The sequence below is a fragment of the Aspergillus novofumigatus genome, assembly GCF_002847465.1.
Source record: "Aspergillus novofumigatus IBT 16806 chromosome Unknown P174scaffold_1, whole genome shotgun sequence".
In the NCBI taxonomy this organism is placed as follows: Eukaryota; Fungi; Ascomycota; class Eurotiomycetes; order Eurotiales; family Aspergillaceae; genus Aspergillus; species Aspergillus novofumigatus.
Window position 1 is genome coordinate 580,677 of NW_020194274.1, and position 14,005 is coordinate 594,681.

A 14,005-nucleotide genomic window follows, 5' to 3' on the forward strand; every position below is an offset into this window, starting at 1 on the left:
ATCGCTTCCCGTTATCTCCAACCGGGCATGCTTCGTGCGGTGCCTGATGACTCAGGCAGAACCATGGTTTGACTCACCCTCACCGGATAATCTCTCGGTCCGGACCACCCACTTATGATCGGCGTCGGGAACAAAAAAAGGCACGCTTTGCCCCTCAGCAGCGGCGTTCCTTATCTCAGTCTGTCTGATCTTCACGCATTGGAAAATCAGATTTTGCCAAACATGGCGTCAACAGGAGAGACTACCCTTCCCGAGCGGCCAAAGGAGGCAGCTCCTCCTGCAGAGCAGAGCCCCGCCCCTGCAGGCGAAAAGCCCGCTGAAGAGAAGTCCGCCAAAGCACCCAAGCAGAAAGCTCCCAAGCAGAAGGCACCCAAGAACCCCGACGGCAAGAACAGCAACAACAATGGCAAGAAGGGAGGCGGCAAGCCCAAGGCCACCAACGCCAAAGAGGCCGCGATTGATCTGCGCTCTGTCGACCCCGAGGCCATGTTCAAGGTCGGTTTCCTCGCCGATGTATACCAGGAACGGCCCATCTCCGAGAAACACCCCAAGATCCGGACCCGGTTCCCTCCCGAGCCCAACGGCTTCCTGCACATCGGTCACAGCAAGGCGATCGCGGTCAATTTCGGGTTCGCGAAGTACCATGGCGGCGAGTGCATCCTGCGCTTCGATGACACGAACCCCGAGGGTGAGGAGGAGATGTACTATCGGGGTATTGAGGATATTGTGAGCTGGTTGGGATACAAGCCTGTCCGGGTTACTAATGCTAGTGACAACTTCGACCGTCTGTATGAGCTCGCGAAGGAGCTTATCCGACGAGATGGAGCTTATGTGTGCCACTGCACCAAGGCTGAGATCAAGGCCCAGCGTGGCGAGGCGGACGGTGAGCGCGGCAAGGCGAGATACGCGTGCCCTCACCGGTCGCGTCCTATTGAGGAGTCGCTGCGGGAGTTTGAGGCTATGAAGGAGGGCAAGTACAAGGCGGGAGAGGCTGCGCTGCGTATGAAGATGGATTTGGAGGACCCTAACCCCCAGATGTGGGATATCTTCGCGTGGCGTATTCTGGATGTCGATCAGAAGGGCCACTTCCGCACTGGTGGCCAGTGGAAGATGTATCCTACGTACGACTTTGCGCACCCTCTCTGTGACAGCATCGAGGAGATTACACACTCCCTTTGCACGGTTGAGTTCGAGATGTCGCGGCAGTCTTACGAGTGGCTCAACGACAAGCTGGATGTTTACCGGCCGATGCAGCGTGAGTACGGTCGCCTGAATCTTACAGGGACTGTGCTATCGAAGCGTAAGATCATTGAGCTAGTCAAGAAGGGTTATGTGCGGGGATGGGACGATCCTCGCCTCTACACGCTGATCGCCATCCGCAGACGCGGTATTCCTCCTGGCGCCATCCTCTCCTTCGTCAACAACCTCGGTGTCACCAAGGCTACTGCCATTGTCCAGACGGCCAAGCTTGACCAGGTTGTCCGTCAGTACCTAGAGACTACCGTGCCACGTCTGATGGTTGTTCTGGAGCCCCTCAAGGTGGTCATCTCGAACCTGCCCGACGGCTATGAGGAAATGGTGGAGGTTCCATTTTCCAAGGACCCGGCGTTTGGCTCCCATCTTGTGCCTTTCACCAAGACCGTCTACATTGAGCGCAGTGACTTCCGCGAGGAGGACTCGCCTGACTACTTTCGCCTTGCCCCCGGAAAGACCGTTGGTCTTTTGAAGGTGCCTTTCCCAATCACCGCCACCACCTTTGACAAGGACCCTCAGACCGGCGCGATTACCTGCGTCTACGCACATTACGAAAAGCCCGAAGAAGGCTCTGACGCCCCTGCTAAGAAGACCAAGACGTATATCCACTGGGTTGGCGAGTCGGCCGCCCACAAGAGCCCCGTCAAGGCCGAAGTTCGCGCTTTCAACTCCCTCTTCAAGTCCAACGATCCCAACGCTCATCCTGATGGATTCCTGGCCGATATCAACCCCGATTCCGAGGAGATCTATGAGGGCGCCTATATCGACATTGGATTCCACGATGTCTCCAAGTCGGCTCCCTGGCCCAAGACGAGTGGCGAGACCGGAGGCGAAGTGAGCCCCTACTCCATTCGATTCCAGGGTATGCGGACCGCATACTTCTGCGTGGATACGGATTCGACGGCGGACAAGGTGGTCTTGAATCGCATCGTCACTTTGAAGGACACTCAGGGTAAAACCTGAACACATTGTTTCTGAATAAGAAAAAATGTCTGCTTACATTTGTGTACCGTCTGGTATCTCTCGGTGTTGCGTGCATATCTTCAGTATGATTAATGTGGTACATGTGGTCATGAGCATAAGGAGCTTTGTCATGTTAGAGGCGAATATGTTGAGACATTCTGCACTTACCTGGTATAATGGCATTTAGCATAGATCCTCATTGCGCTCACGATTAGACAGCGTGTTCATCTGTATGCTTCCAGCTCTGGAATCAAATCCATAAGCGAGTGGATAGTCTTAGTACCTCGCGGGTGATGAGCGGGGCCCCGAGGAAGATAGTACCCATCCCACCCAGCATTCAAGGCAGCCTGATAGTCCTTATCAAAGTCATCCCCGACATGGACACAAACAAAGTTTTCACCCGACTCGCCCTCGTCCCCAAGCAAGCGCTGAGCCTGCCTCCTCGCCACGTCGAAGATGACCCGACTCGGCTTCTCCTCTCCCGCCTCGTAGCTGGTAATCACCAGATCGACATCGTCCACTTGATCTGCCGTAGACGCATCCTTGCACCCAGACCTAACTGCCGTATCCCTCTCCTCAAACCCAGGTAACCGCATACTCTCAACCCCCTGATCAGCCCTTACATCACCCACCGTCACCCCAATGCCCTCAACACCGCCGGAACCCGATCATCCGAATTCGAAATCACACCCACAAGCACGCGCTCAAACGGCCCAAGCCCCCGCCGCCGGCTCTTGACCGTCCTTACCACCGCAAGGAAGGGTGCTACGTCGTCGAAAAGCGCATACCCCTCGCTACCCGCGAAGCGATCCAGAAGATGCGCCACTAGCGCATCTGGCACGGCGACGTCAACGCCCGCGTCAACTGCGCTACTGCCGCCCCGTTCCCTTGATGTCAATGCCTGCGCGAAACTCCCCCGGATGACCTCCTCCCACCACTGCCGTGGCCCGCCATACCGGCCGCGCAGGACATCCTTCCGACCGTAATTTGGGCGTGTCTGCGCCTGTTTCTTGAAGGTTGATTTGAAGGCTGTTTTGAGGCGGTCGGGGTGATGGTTGAGCGGGGGAGGCCGAAGTCGTGCGCGGCCTCGGCGTATTGGACTGGGACGGGGCGGCGGGGGTGGAATATTGTGCCGAAGGCGTCGAGGGTTAGAAGGAGAGTTCGAGGTTTGCGATGGTTCATGATTGTGGTCTTGGGACTGGTTATGGAGAGTGTTGTTGGGTCGGTGATGGTGAGGTATAGTACAGATGACTCAGCAGATAGTGGGCAACACTCCATAGTCATATAGCAACTCCGATATCAGGGATCCCTGGTTATAGCAACAGGCACATTGGCATAATACTGGTTTATTCTACGAAATCCCTCATATAAGCAACTAAGGTCGTCCTTAAGGTGGTGGATCACCTGATCATCTACTGATATAAATTGATGGTTCGGAGTGTGATGTAGGTATGAGATGAGGCCTTCTGAGTACCAAGAGGCAGGTGAGATGAGTTCAACGAGTTCAACAGCATTAGCAGCAGCAATTACTGCAGCAGCAAGGGGCTGCTGCTTCTGCTGCTATCGTATCAGCTGTCCATACGCTTCATATCATACGACTGAAGCAAAAGAGGCGTCGAAAGGAGGCCAGAAAAATACGGCGTCGTCGCACGCTGCTGACGCGTCGTCGCCTTATTTCCGCTCGTAGCGCTGGGAAGATGCCGGAATCTGAGAGTTCCACTTCCGACTGGCTCGTTTCTCCTTTAAAAGGAGGGAGAGTCCTAGATTGATAAGATCGATTATTCGGTCAGTCGTGTTTTTTGGGTTAATGTCTCGCGATGAGTTACGCGGGTGTTCTGCTCCTGGCCGGTCTAGTAACAGCCTCGTCCACCGTCCAATTCCCTGACAATGCCAACCACATATTCAACGCAATCCATTCCTCAATGAGACAATGGGGCTCGTCTCTACATCACAACGGGATGTCCTTTTTCCTCGCCTCTGTGCCTGCAGGTACCCAGCTGTACCACGGCACACACCAGCGCGATCGAGTGAATGGGACAGAATGGCTTGCCTTTGAACCCGAGCATGCGATGGTCTTTGCGACGTTCGGACAAGGTCGTGGACCTCCGCCTGGCGGTCCTGACGGTCCTGGTTCTGATGGCCCACGCGGCTCTGCGTTCCAAAAGCTCCTGGGACTGATCGGTGAGACTGAAGATGCCCCCGATACTGGAGGCTGGCTGCATACGTACGCGGCTGCCAAGGATCTGCGACTTGTGTATATCGACGGCATGTCAGCCGCCAAGACCTCGAACGGGACGCTCGACTCTCAGGATCGCATTCTGCTGCGGGATGCGCTGGATGACGGAAACGGGAACCCGATGCGCAACGAAAAGCGGCGCGCGGAGACGGTTTGCCGGATGGCGAGGGAGGAATGGGAGGATCGGATTGACGGGGTGATTCGTATGGAGGCGGGTTTGAGATTATCTTATGTGATTTCGCTCGTGATTTGGACCTGCTGCATGTGGTGCGGGTGAAACTCGAGGGTAATGGCCCGGGAGCTGGACCTGGACGCGAGCCTGACCGGGGCAAAAAGAAGGGAAAGGGGCCTGGAGGACAGCCTGGACGAAACCAGTGGGTGAAGGCCATTGCGGCCCGGTACGATGGCATCGGGGGACGCAGGGTAGCGTTGAACTACGATCACTTTGTCACGGCATACACCTATGGCTTGGACCTTTTCGCCTCAGCGGAGGGAGGCCGCAGTCTACCACGACTGCAACACCTGTCGTCTGCTGACCTGGATCCTATCCGCATGGATTTACACCGGTTGATCATGTCTCACGATACGAACGAGCCTTCATTCAACTGGCAGGCCGTCACCGATATGGTGATTGAGCGGTATGCACACGAGCTGCGGTACCTGGCTTCCCGGGAGCTCTCGACCACGGAGCAGCTGCATGCCGAGCTGGAAATCACCCTTGGCCCGTTTATCGATTACAGCGACCGGAACACTACGCTCGAGGCAGATCGATGTAGCGCGCAGTTCCTGTCTGCGCGCAGTCCGGCGAAAGGTGTAGCTGCACAGGCTGTCCGGTCCATTGCTCGGACGATCTGCTCGACTCTGCTGGAGGCCTGGCGTCAGACGGACCATGGACTAGCAGTGAAGCACATTAATGATCTGATGGAGTATCTGTCATGGACGACCTGGAAGGAATGCAGTGGATGCGGCGACCATGAGGTCTGTGTTGTGCCTATCTGGCCGATGGGTACAGTGGAGGATTACGAGCATCCGCAGTGCCGCGATGCGAATCAACCATACGGGCAGGGCTCTAGATATTGGGGACGTATGCGGCCTAGATAGGCCACGTTATATAACCCTTTAGTTCGTGTGGTTACTTGAAATTTGAGGTTATATACTTCATCCTTTGACAATTACCATATAATAATAATGCCGGGTGTATACATCCTACAAGATAGACTGATGGAATCCCCGAGCAAGGAATCGAATTATATCCGAGAATCGGACTGGATTTCTACTTAGGACTCTATCTCCGAGAAAACTGTTGCTGTCAATCCGTTGAAGGATGTCCCCGTGGGGGACATTTGCCGGCGTGGGGAAGAGGATGAGACGTTCTTTATTCTGCACTGACTACCACTGCATCAGAATCGAAGAACGAATAAGAGTCAGTCAGAAACGGGATCTAGTAGGGAATCATCAATTGCCACTGAGCATATTGGCATGGAGGTCCATAATAACCAGACTTCAAGCCTGTGGGACGTGGGACTGTGGGAGTTTCCCACGGAAAAGTCTTCAGCCGGCCCATCATCATCATCAAACGCCAAACTCAAGCTATGGCTGGGCCTGAACACAAGGTCTTTATTTAAGATATCAGACTCGCTCGAGATGTCTCTATTGTCGCAAAGTGTTCGGTTATCATCATCTGAGTGTCTCTTCACCTTATCTGCACATCAACCATGGCGCAGACACCTCAGGATCTCAAACTCGCCATCATCGGCGCAGGTGTGTTAACCTTGCATCTGAGCAGGAATTCCTCGGACGTTAAGGCTAACGACGACAGGTATGGGCGGATTGACCTGCGCGCTGGCGCTGGCCAAAGAAGGATTCAAGCACATCGACGTCTTCGAGTACGCTGCCGACCTGGGTTTCGTTGGAGCAGGCATCCAACTGGCCCCCAACATGGCGCGCGTGCTGGACCGCCTGGGCGTGTGGAAAGACATCGAGGCCGAGGCTGTAGAGATCAAGGACACGAGTGTGCGGGGTATGACTTTTGTTTCAAGACTGAATAATCTGCCTAGTGCTTACTGACCCGGGATAGTTGGCGCTACTGATTCTGAGCTCGCGCACGTTCAACTCGGCTACATCCGTGAAACATACGGATACCCTCACATGGTCGGCCACCGGCACTCGCTAGCCAACGGCCTGTACAATGGCTGTCTGCGCTACCCCGACCAAATCAAGTTCCACTTCTCCACAGCCGCCGAGAACGTCACCTCGTTCGGCCCGCGTGCAACCTTTACAGCCGTCCCCCGCGACGGCAGCGCCCCTACCAGGTCGAAGCGGACGTCCTTCTCGCCGCCGACGGCATCAAGTCCAAGACCCGCGTCGCGATGCTGCAGAAGCTCGGCATCACCGCCGCCGTCAAGGACACACACCAAGCCGCATACCGCATCATGATCCACAAGGACCAATGCAAAGACGACCCAGAGCTGCAAGCACTCATCAACAGCAACCGAGTAACACGCTGGATCGGCGAGCGCCGCCACATCATCGCCTACCCGGTCTCTAACAACACCATCTACAACCTCTCCACCACCCAGCCGGACACCAACTTCGCCGCCGCCACCAACGCAGCCTACACCACCAAGGGCTCCAAGTCCGCCATGCTGCGCGTCTTCGCCGACTTCTGCCCCCTCGTCCAGCGCATGCTCAATTACGTCCCCGAGGGAGACGTCTGCGAGTGGAAGCTGCGCGTCCACGAACCCCTTCCCACTTGGGTCTACGACCAGACCGCTCTCGTCGGCGACGCATGCCACCCCACCCTCCCGCACCTGGCGCAGGGCGCCGCGCAAGCCATCGAGGACGGCGCGACCATCGCCATCGCCCTGCGCCGTATGCCGGACCCTTCGCCGGAGAGCATCACCAAGGCGCTGAAGGTGTATGAGAGTGTGCGCAAGGACAGGGCATATGCGCTTGTCGAGCTGGCGGCTGCGTCCGGGAGGGCGCTGCATCTGGGTGAGGGCGCGGCCAAGGAAGAGCGCGACAGGCAGTTTGCGGCGCTGAGGCAGGGGAAGGGTCCCGTGCCGGACAAGTGGGCGGATGCGGATGTGCAGCGGGAGATTTACGGGTTTGATTGTCAGATGGTGACGGAGGAGAGGTTTGATGAGTGTTTTGCGTAAGCATATTCCCTGTTATTTCACTCTGGCAGAGTTGATCTGTATATGAGTGTGTATGTATATAGTTGCTGATGCGGATAGACTGTAGACATCACTCTCGCGACGCTAAACTGGCATGAATATGATGATATGATATGATCAATTAGATTTACTGCATATATCTATATCCAAATTCTATTCCTATCTACTCAGCCTCAGTCCAGGATTAAGCTATTTCCTTATCTTGGTTCACTGCGTGACTGGAGTCTGGAACTGTCTGGCCGATTCGTGCCCTAATCAGGAATTCAGGCTATACATCGGCCCTCGGCCGTCGGCTGTCGTGTCGGCCACGCCAGAGTGTATCAATTCACCGTATATTCGACCGCGAGCCCTCACACACGACTAATATCACTGCCATGAATATAGCCGATTAGACAAAGAAATCCTTCCCGATAAAATTAGGATATATGTGGTGTCGTTACATTGTCATTCCTGGAGACCCTGGAGACAGCAACGTAGTCACGAGAACGATCTATATAAATACTCAATCCCACTCCACGTCGACCTATATCCACCATACATCCACAATAAACTCTTTAAGGCACCTATGCAAGCATGTTCCAAGTGTCCCGACCTCGTTCGGGGCTGCGCTTCCTACAGGAAAAGGAAAAGATGCATAAGATTCCAAAAGATGATTCCTGCTCGGAACTACGCTGGTAGTACGGCGACTCTTATCACTTGGTCAAACCAAGGAAGGGAAGCTGATGGTATAGAACAGCTCCTACGGGGAAAGTACGGAGTTTTGACGGTTGTCCTCTGTCGAGGATGAGACGAGACGCTAGATGTTATGCGGATGCGGGCGCTGATATGATCAAGATATGTTACGTGGGTTTATTTCAATTTCTAATCCAATGGGATGTCTGTGCGCTATTCAACTTCATTATTCAATCCAACTCCAATGTATGCTGCCTGGCTAAACATAACATAACAGACGCAAATAAGCAAAATGACAGATCGTGGACAGGCCGTTAACACATCGCACATCACACGGTCAAATAAACAAAGGATAGATAGCAAACCATGGTGTATGCCGCGAGCATGTAGAAACGCTTGTAGGTCTTGCGGTCATAAGCTGCTTTCCCCCAGCTGAATGCGCATCGAAGGCCCGAAAGAGACGCAAAGACGACATGCAGTATTGCGGTGATGACGGTGCCGTTATATATCCAAGGCTGGCTGAGAAACTCCTTGTCTCGACCGTCCCAAAAGAGCTTGCCAGTAATAACCAAAGGCATTATTCCAGTCCCCATAACCAAAAAAGCAGTTGCCCAGCGTAGAGTTCCATGCCATCTGGGGCCAACAATGACTGGCAACGTCTGGCGGTTCATTTTCTTATCTCCCTCGCTATCATGAAATTCTTGCATATGGACGGTGAGCATGACCCAGGCCGAGAGGACGAGGTAAAAGTCGATCGGCGGCAGAGGAAAGGACGGAACTTCGCTGTGGATAATCTCGTCGATCAGCCGGAACATGTTGTAAACCCCGACAGAGGCGAAGGCATTGCGGAACATAAAGTGGTTGATCTTTGGCCAGACATAACAGAAGCACGTCCAGAGCTGGTACCAGATAAAGAGGCAGCCAGCTTGGGAGCCCGCGAGGTAATATGCCAGGAGCGGACAGACGATCCAGCTGATTGCCCAACGCTTGTGACCACCGGCGACCGTGAGCAGACCAGAGGGAATAGGACGTTGAGGCTTGTTTATTCTGTCCTCCTCGACGGAGGTGACTTGGTTGACAATCTCGAAGACATAGAGATGGCAGATGAAGAGGAAGACGGTCTTTAGGAGAACGGACAAGAGCTGCAGCCAGGGGGTGCTGTCAAGTAGACTAGGAGTAGGCAGGAAGCGAGCCAGCATGCCAACGACAGGTAGAACAAGTCCCTCACGGGCGTTGGCATAAAGGAGCCGCCAGGTAACCAGCAGCTCCTGGTGAACTCCTATGACAGGGCGTTTTTCTTGCATTCGGGCGCAAATTGCTCTGTGCTCTTCTGTAGAATTGGAACGCTGGGAAAGAGAACAGTATAAATGTAAATGCATTTTTGCTGAACGGTGCAAATAAAAAGAGCCCCGGGACTATCAAATCCGTGATGGCCTGTGGTTACTATAACGGGGAGTACCGATATATAGGTTGACTATGGTGGATATCACGCTGGCAGTGAATGGTGCGAAACTCATGGCGACCTTGATATAAGGTCAGCTCTGGTCAGTCTTGGTCAGTCTACTTCCGACCCAGACACCCCGAATGAAGCAAGTATGCATTGCTGTATCCTGCCATATCAAAAATAATGCGGTGCAACTCTATCCAAACATCATTATCTGCATGACAGAATGGTCCGTTTTGGGTATCTTTGACGTGTAGGGGGTAGGCCAGCTCGAGAACGATTGGATACCAGCTTAAAAGTCGGCTGTTTTTGGACAGTGGATCATTGGCACTGCAGAACAAAACAGCCAGCAATTCCATCCCTTTTGCCCATTAAAATGCTACTAACCAGCATGCTCCTGCAAATCTGCAATGTATGCAGTATGTCTGCAACGGGAGAGTGGAGGGGCTGCCGTTCTGCAGTTCTGCGGTCTGCACGAGGAGCAATTTGGCAACCGTCAAAGTTAGGCCGTACTTTAGCCTGCCGCTAGGCGTCGTTGACACGCTTAGGTGCAGCTGGTGGTGTCCTGCGTAACCCGGCCTGCAGAAACTGAATCCTCTGCCTTGGAACTGGGTCAGAAAAGGGTTGCCTTGATGCATATCCGACCACACATGTCCGCTATTATTCAGTTTTTTGATGCATCGGTGTTCATTCCAAGACCTTCAACCGATAGGTTCGATGAACAATAGCTGAGCAAATATAGTTGGTCTGACCAACAATTTGCAAGCATCAATCTACGTTCACAGAACATGCTTCCCCAGTGCGTGGCTGAAGGATTCGAACCAAACCCACGGGAAGGTATCGAGGCGTTGCGTTGCGCTGACAGGTCATCCAACCCCATCTGTCGAAGATCTTAGGCTGATTATGGCAAGTAACAGTCGTGGCCAGGGATGACTGGCTATTAATATGGATGGAAAGTATCAACGTGATATCCAAGCACAAATGGGGCTAAGGAGGGCTTACCCAAAAGAGTAACACCTCCACCATGGCTGATCAGTCGTCTGCAATATGACACCCTCCATAACCGGCCCCTTGGCACCGGGATTTGGACTTTCGAATATTCTGGACGCTAGGAGACTACTGAGACTCTAAGAAAAGGAGACACCGACGTAGTACGGAGTAGCCTTGCAAAGTTCCGTTATCCGCACGTTCTGCCAGAGCACATCCATCTGCACGTCACATGAATGGGTTAACCCCCTTCTATTCATGCTGCAGAGAATGGCTTTGTCCAGGGAATAATGCAGCAACAATGCTCGTTTTGACGCAACTGAACTCCATTGCTTTCAGTTGTTTCTTGATTTGGCGTCATGTCGAGTCCCCTCTTCTGAGGGCCCACTCAGTACTTAAGTACCACCAGCGATGGCATGGGTCTACAGACCCCGGACGAACTCCGGATGAACTCCGGACGATATAGATGCGTCTCGTGGATCACTTCTCTCCTCATCCAATTTCTGCCGACTATATCCAATAGGCCAGGTTCGACTTTCGAGCCTTGCTAACCCTCCTAAGCGTCCCAAAGAAGGGACCAGATGTTTCCAATATTTCGGGTCGTGCCATACTCGCAGCTCATCTTCGCACGGTCTGCTTGCTAGCCCCGCTGCAAATCCTCCAATGAAACACTGCACAGAATCTGATAACAAGCGGATGCTGAATGATTTGTCTGCGCTGGTTGCAAAAGCTTATAGGTGAGTCTAGAATGCGGGAGCTGTACTAGTAGAGTAAGGGCTGGGAAAAGTCTGATATCCAGCGGGCATTCAATGCTATCAGGGCAGCCGTAACGAGGGCGTCGTCATATCGTGGGTCACACTAATGCGGACTCCGATATCAATTGAGGAGTAGGTAGGCATCCAGGCTGTGAGAATCCAGAAGGGGAACTTGCGCAAAGTACGACCTTTACGATTCTAACTTTGCGAGACAAGTCAATGGTCAGCACGGCTCTAGGACCATACGCTTTTGCCGTTATTTGCCTTTCGAGAAAAGCAAAGTCTGAATTGTGTGCAATAAGACAAGACGTTGAATGTCCTGACGCCTGCGGATTCGGTCCGAATGACTCTCTCCCTGCAGCGTAAGATTGCCACGGCACGAAGCCATGCAACCTTCTGGCATAAAATCCGAGCTATTTTCTGACGAATAATCTTGAGCACCAGATGTCTGATTCGCGGGCGTATTCCGGATGTCGAATGCTGGGAGACACTGTGATCAAGGAGGAGCCAAGGGGCAATTGACAAAAGAATTAGGAGCACATTCAGACGATCAGGCAGCAAGATATTTACCTGCCTGTTCAGGCATGCTTTTTCTTTGTTTTGTTCGAGCTCCTCTGATGCCGAGTTCTATGTCCTTATTATCGCCTCGTGAGAGGTAAAGAGTTTGTGATATACTTCCTTTTCACATCGACTGACTCTGTCTTTCCGTCTCTAGCCATAGATGTAGTTGTCTTCAGACAAACAAGCCGACGGAGAGTCCACTGTTGAGCGGTAATATCTTCTGTAAACTCTCTTGAGAGAATGTGAGAAGTTTGGTATAGCAGAAACCAGTCTCTCGGGGAAAGAGACATTTGCCTTGGTGCCTCAGGTGTAACTGTATGCCTGAATCCTTATCGGTATCGGCCGTCGCGCATCGCCAAATGAGATCATCTCGGTGTGATGCATCACAAAATCATTCAATAATATATCGCAATTTCCGAGAATATTGAAGCTACTCTGTAGCTCGTACATTCGTTTAGATGCCCGTAGGAGTAAGATGATTCGGTACGCCTCATTAAGGCTTGCTTCAGCTAACGGTTCCTCAGACGCCTTCTCCGTTCCGTTTCCCCCAGCGTCCTGGCTCATCTGCTCGACCTAGTGCTGCATCTCAATTTGCATCTACTCCCCGCTTTTTGTTATCTCAGAAGCCGACTGGCCCGGAAAAAGCGAAAGCAAAGGATGAGATCAACACTAGTGATCCGGAGGAGTCACCGCGATCAACTCCTCTCTCCACGGCACGTGTCGAGCCGCAGCAAAGAGGACGGGAATTAATCGAGGACTTGCAAGATGATGCGACTCATCTCTTCAACTCCGGGCTGAGGAAAGCCGTCGATGATATATCTGATAGTGAGACAAACCACACTACTCCGCCGGAGGGTGCCGGCGATATAGATGCCGCATTTGATGCCCTGTTTGGGCCGACTACAGTGGATCGAAGGAAGAGACGCCGTATATCTCTGGATGAAGAACCATCTACGACTCAACCTGCAAGGCACAACGCAGACATGATTCTGACTTCTTCGCCGGAGACTTCAGCGTTCATTACAGATCCGCCTTCGTCGCCCATCCCCTTCCGTACTCCAAAGCAGAATACTCTGACGCGGGGGACCGTAGCTGCTGCACGGCAAACGCCTAGGCCTGCGACTCCGGCAAGTACAGCACCATTCCGCGACCATCCTCGCTTCAAGATGTTTCAACCGGCATTGAGCAGTCAGTCGCAATTCACCCCAAGACCGACGGCAGTATCTGCGTCACAATTACCGACCCCTGGGCCCCAAAGACAGAAGCCAGTCTTTGTCCTGCCTCGCTCTCCGTCTCCATCACGGATGGACGATGAATCGATGATTCCAACTCCATTCTCCCCTTCCTCTCATGCTCTTCGTCGGCGAGGCCGTCCCCGATCGAGTACTGCAAACTACTTACCAGGCGGCATGGCCTCGGACGTCCGCAGCTGGATCCTGGAAACGGGAGCCAAAAGCGAACAGATCCAGAAGAGTCTAAATGCTTATTCTAGGGAGCACCAGACCCAAGCGCCCCCTGATCTAAGCCAGTATTACCTTGTTCTTCGCATCCTTGACGTCCGGCAGTCTGCGCTGGGTAGCTCTGGCCCAGTGGCTTATATACGTGGTGTGGAAGTCACTGTTCCCGCTGAGCTCGAACGTGAAATCTCGCAGTCAAGGAGAGTTCTCCTTCTTGGTCCGCCTCGGCCAGCTAGCTTGCAGTCCTCTAGTGCAAGAACTCAAGTTCCTGAGCTTCGCACTGGTCATCTGGTCGGAGTGTTTCGGAGTCTGGTCTGGGAGGTTGGCTTGGAACAGGCGCATGCGCCGAGAGAAGAAACGCAAGAGAACGAGGAGCTTGTGAGCAGTCTTGGGTGCGATACAAGCACTGAGAATCTGGAGGAATGGCTCGTCGGGATGCAATGGGAACTAATCGACCAGAATTGAGATGGTCGCATGTACGCTTCGCTTTACTTGCTTGG

The 14,005-nt window shown here is 53.3% G+C and overlaps 9 protein-coding genes across 9 annotated transcripts; 6 read left to right on the top strand and 3 right to left on the bottom strand.

Annotated features, from left to right (window-relative positions):
• Positions 1–157: 157 nt before the first annotated feature.
• On the top strand, positions 158–2,342 carry P174DRAFT_436485 (glutamine--tRNA ligase). The gene has a single exon (XM_024826060.1). The coding sequence runs from the start codon at positions 223–225 to the stop codon at positions 2,215–2,217; it is 1,995 nt and encodes a 664-aa protein (XP_024686691.1). The 5' UTR covers positions 158–222; the 3' UTR covers positions 2,218–2,342.
• On the bottom strand, positions 2,141–3,456 carry P174DRAFT_436486 (uncharacterized protein). Its single transcript, XM_024826061.1, has 5 exons — positions 3,319–3,456; positions 2,856–3,226; positions 2,386–2,835; positions 2,255–2,340; positions 2,141–2,171 (listed from the first exon to the last, which is right to left on the bottom strand). The coding sequence occupies exons 1-3, from the start codon at positions 3,397–3,399 to the stop codon at positions 2,442–2,444; spliced, it is 846 nt and encodes a 281-aa protein (XP_024686692.1). The 5' UTR covers positions 3,400–3,456; the 3' UTR covers positions 2,141–2,171; positions 2,255–2,340; positions 2,386–2,441.
• On the top strand, positions 2,227–2,421 carry P174DRAFT_436487 (uncharacterized protein). Its single transcript, XM_024826062.1, has one exon. It carries the CDS (start codon positions 2,243–2,245, stop codon positions 2,402–2,404), a length of 162 nt encoding a protein of 53 aa, XP_024686693.1. The 5' UTR covers positions 2,227–2,242; the 3' UTR covers positions 2,405–2,421.
• Positions 3,457–3,558: 102 nt separating the features above from the next.
• P174DRAFT_4085 (uncharacterized protein) lies at positions 3,559–4,011 on the top strand. The gene has a single exon (XM_024824173.1). It carries the CDS (start codon positions 3,674–3,676, stop codon positions 3,902–3,904), a length of 231 nt encoding a protein of 76 aa, XP_024686694.1. The 5' UTR covers positions 3,559–3,673; the 3' UTR covers positions 3,905–4,011.
• Positions 3,669–5,616, top strand: P174DRAFT_436488 (uncharacterized protein). Its single transcript, XM_024826063.1, has 2 exons — positions 3,669–4,649; positions 4,676–5,616. The coding sequence occupies exons 1-2, from the start codon at positions 4,035–4,037 to the stop codon at positions 5,552–5,554; spliced, it is 1,494 nt and encodes a 497-aa protein (XP_024686695.1). The 5' UTR covers positions 3,669–4,034; the 3' UTR covers positions 5,555–5,616.
• A 392-nt stretch (positions 5,617–6,008) lies between these two features.
• On the top strand, positions 6,009–7,712 carry P174DRAFT_436489 (putative monooxygenase). Its single transcript, XM_024826064.1, has 4 exons — positions 6,009–6,214; positions 6,273–6,473; positions 6,531–6,736; positions 6,766–7,712. The coding sequence occupies exons 1-4, from the start codon at positions 6,169–6,171 to the stop codon at positions 7,609–7,611; spliced, it is 1,299 nt and encodes a 432-aa protein (XP_024686696.1). The 5' UTR covers positions 6,009–6,168; the 3' UTR covers positions 7,612–7,712.
• A 918-nt stretch (positions 7,713–8,630) lies between these two features.
• Positions 8,631–9,605, bottom strand: P174DRAFT_362377 (UbiA family prenyltransferase; the record flags this gene model as incomplete). Its single annotated transcript, XM_024821856.1, has 1 exon — positions 8,631–9,605. One exon carries the CDS (start codon positions 9,603–9,605, stop codon positions 8,631–8,633), a length of 975 nt encoding a protein of 324 aa, XP_024686697.1.
• A 165-nt stretch (positions 9,606–9,770) lies between these two features.
• Positions 9,771–10,641, bottom strand: P174DRAFT_4171 (uncharacterized protein). Its single transcript, XM_024824573.1, has 2 exons — positions 10,133–10,641; positions 9,771–10,075 (listed from the first exon to the last, which is right to left on the bottom strand). Exons 1-2 carry the CDS (start codon positions 10,381–10,383, stop codon positions 9,862–9,864), a joined length of 465 nt encoding a protein of 154 aa, XP_024686698.1. The 5' UTR covers positions 10,384–10,641; the 3' UTR covers positions 9,771–9,861.
• Positions 10,642–12,506: 1,865 nt separating this feature from the next.
• On the top strand, positions 12,507–13,970 carry P174DRAFT_455869 (uncharacterized protein; the record flags this gene model as incomplete). Its single annotated transcript, XM_024829373.1, has 2 exons — positions 12,507–12,518; positions 12,573–13,970. 2 exons carry the CDS (start codon positions 12,507–12,509, stop codon positions 13,968–13,970), a joined length of 1,410 nt encoding a protein of 469 aa, XP_024686699.1.
• Between the last annotated feature and the right edge of the window lie 35 nt (positions 13,971–14,005).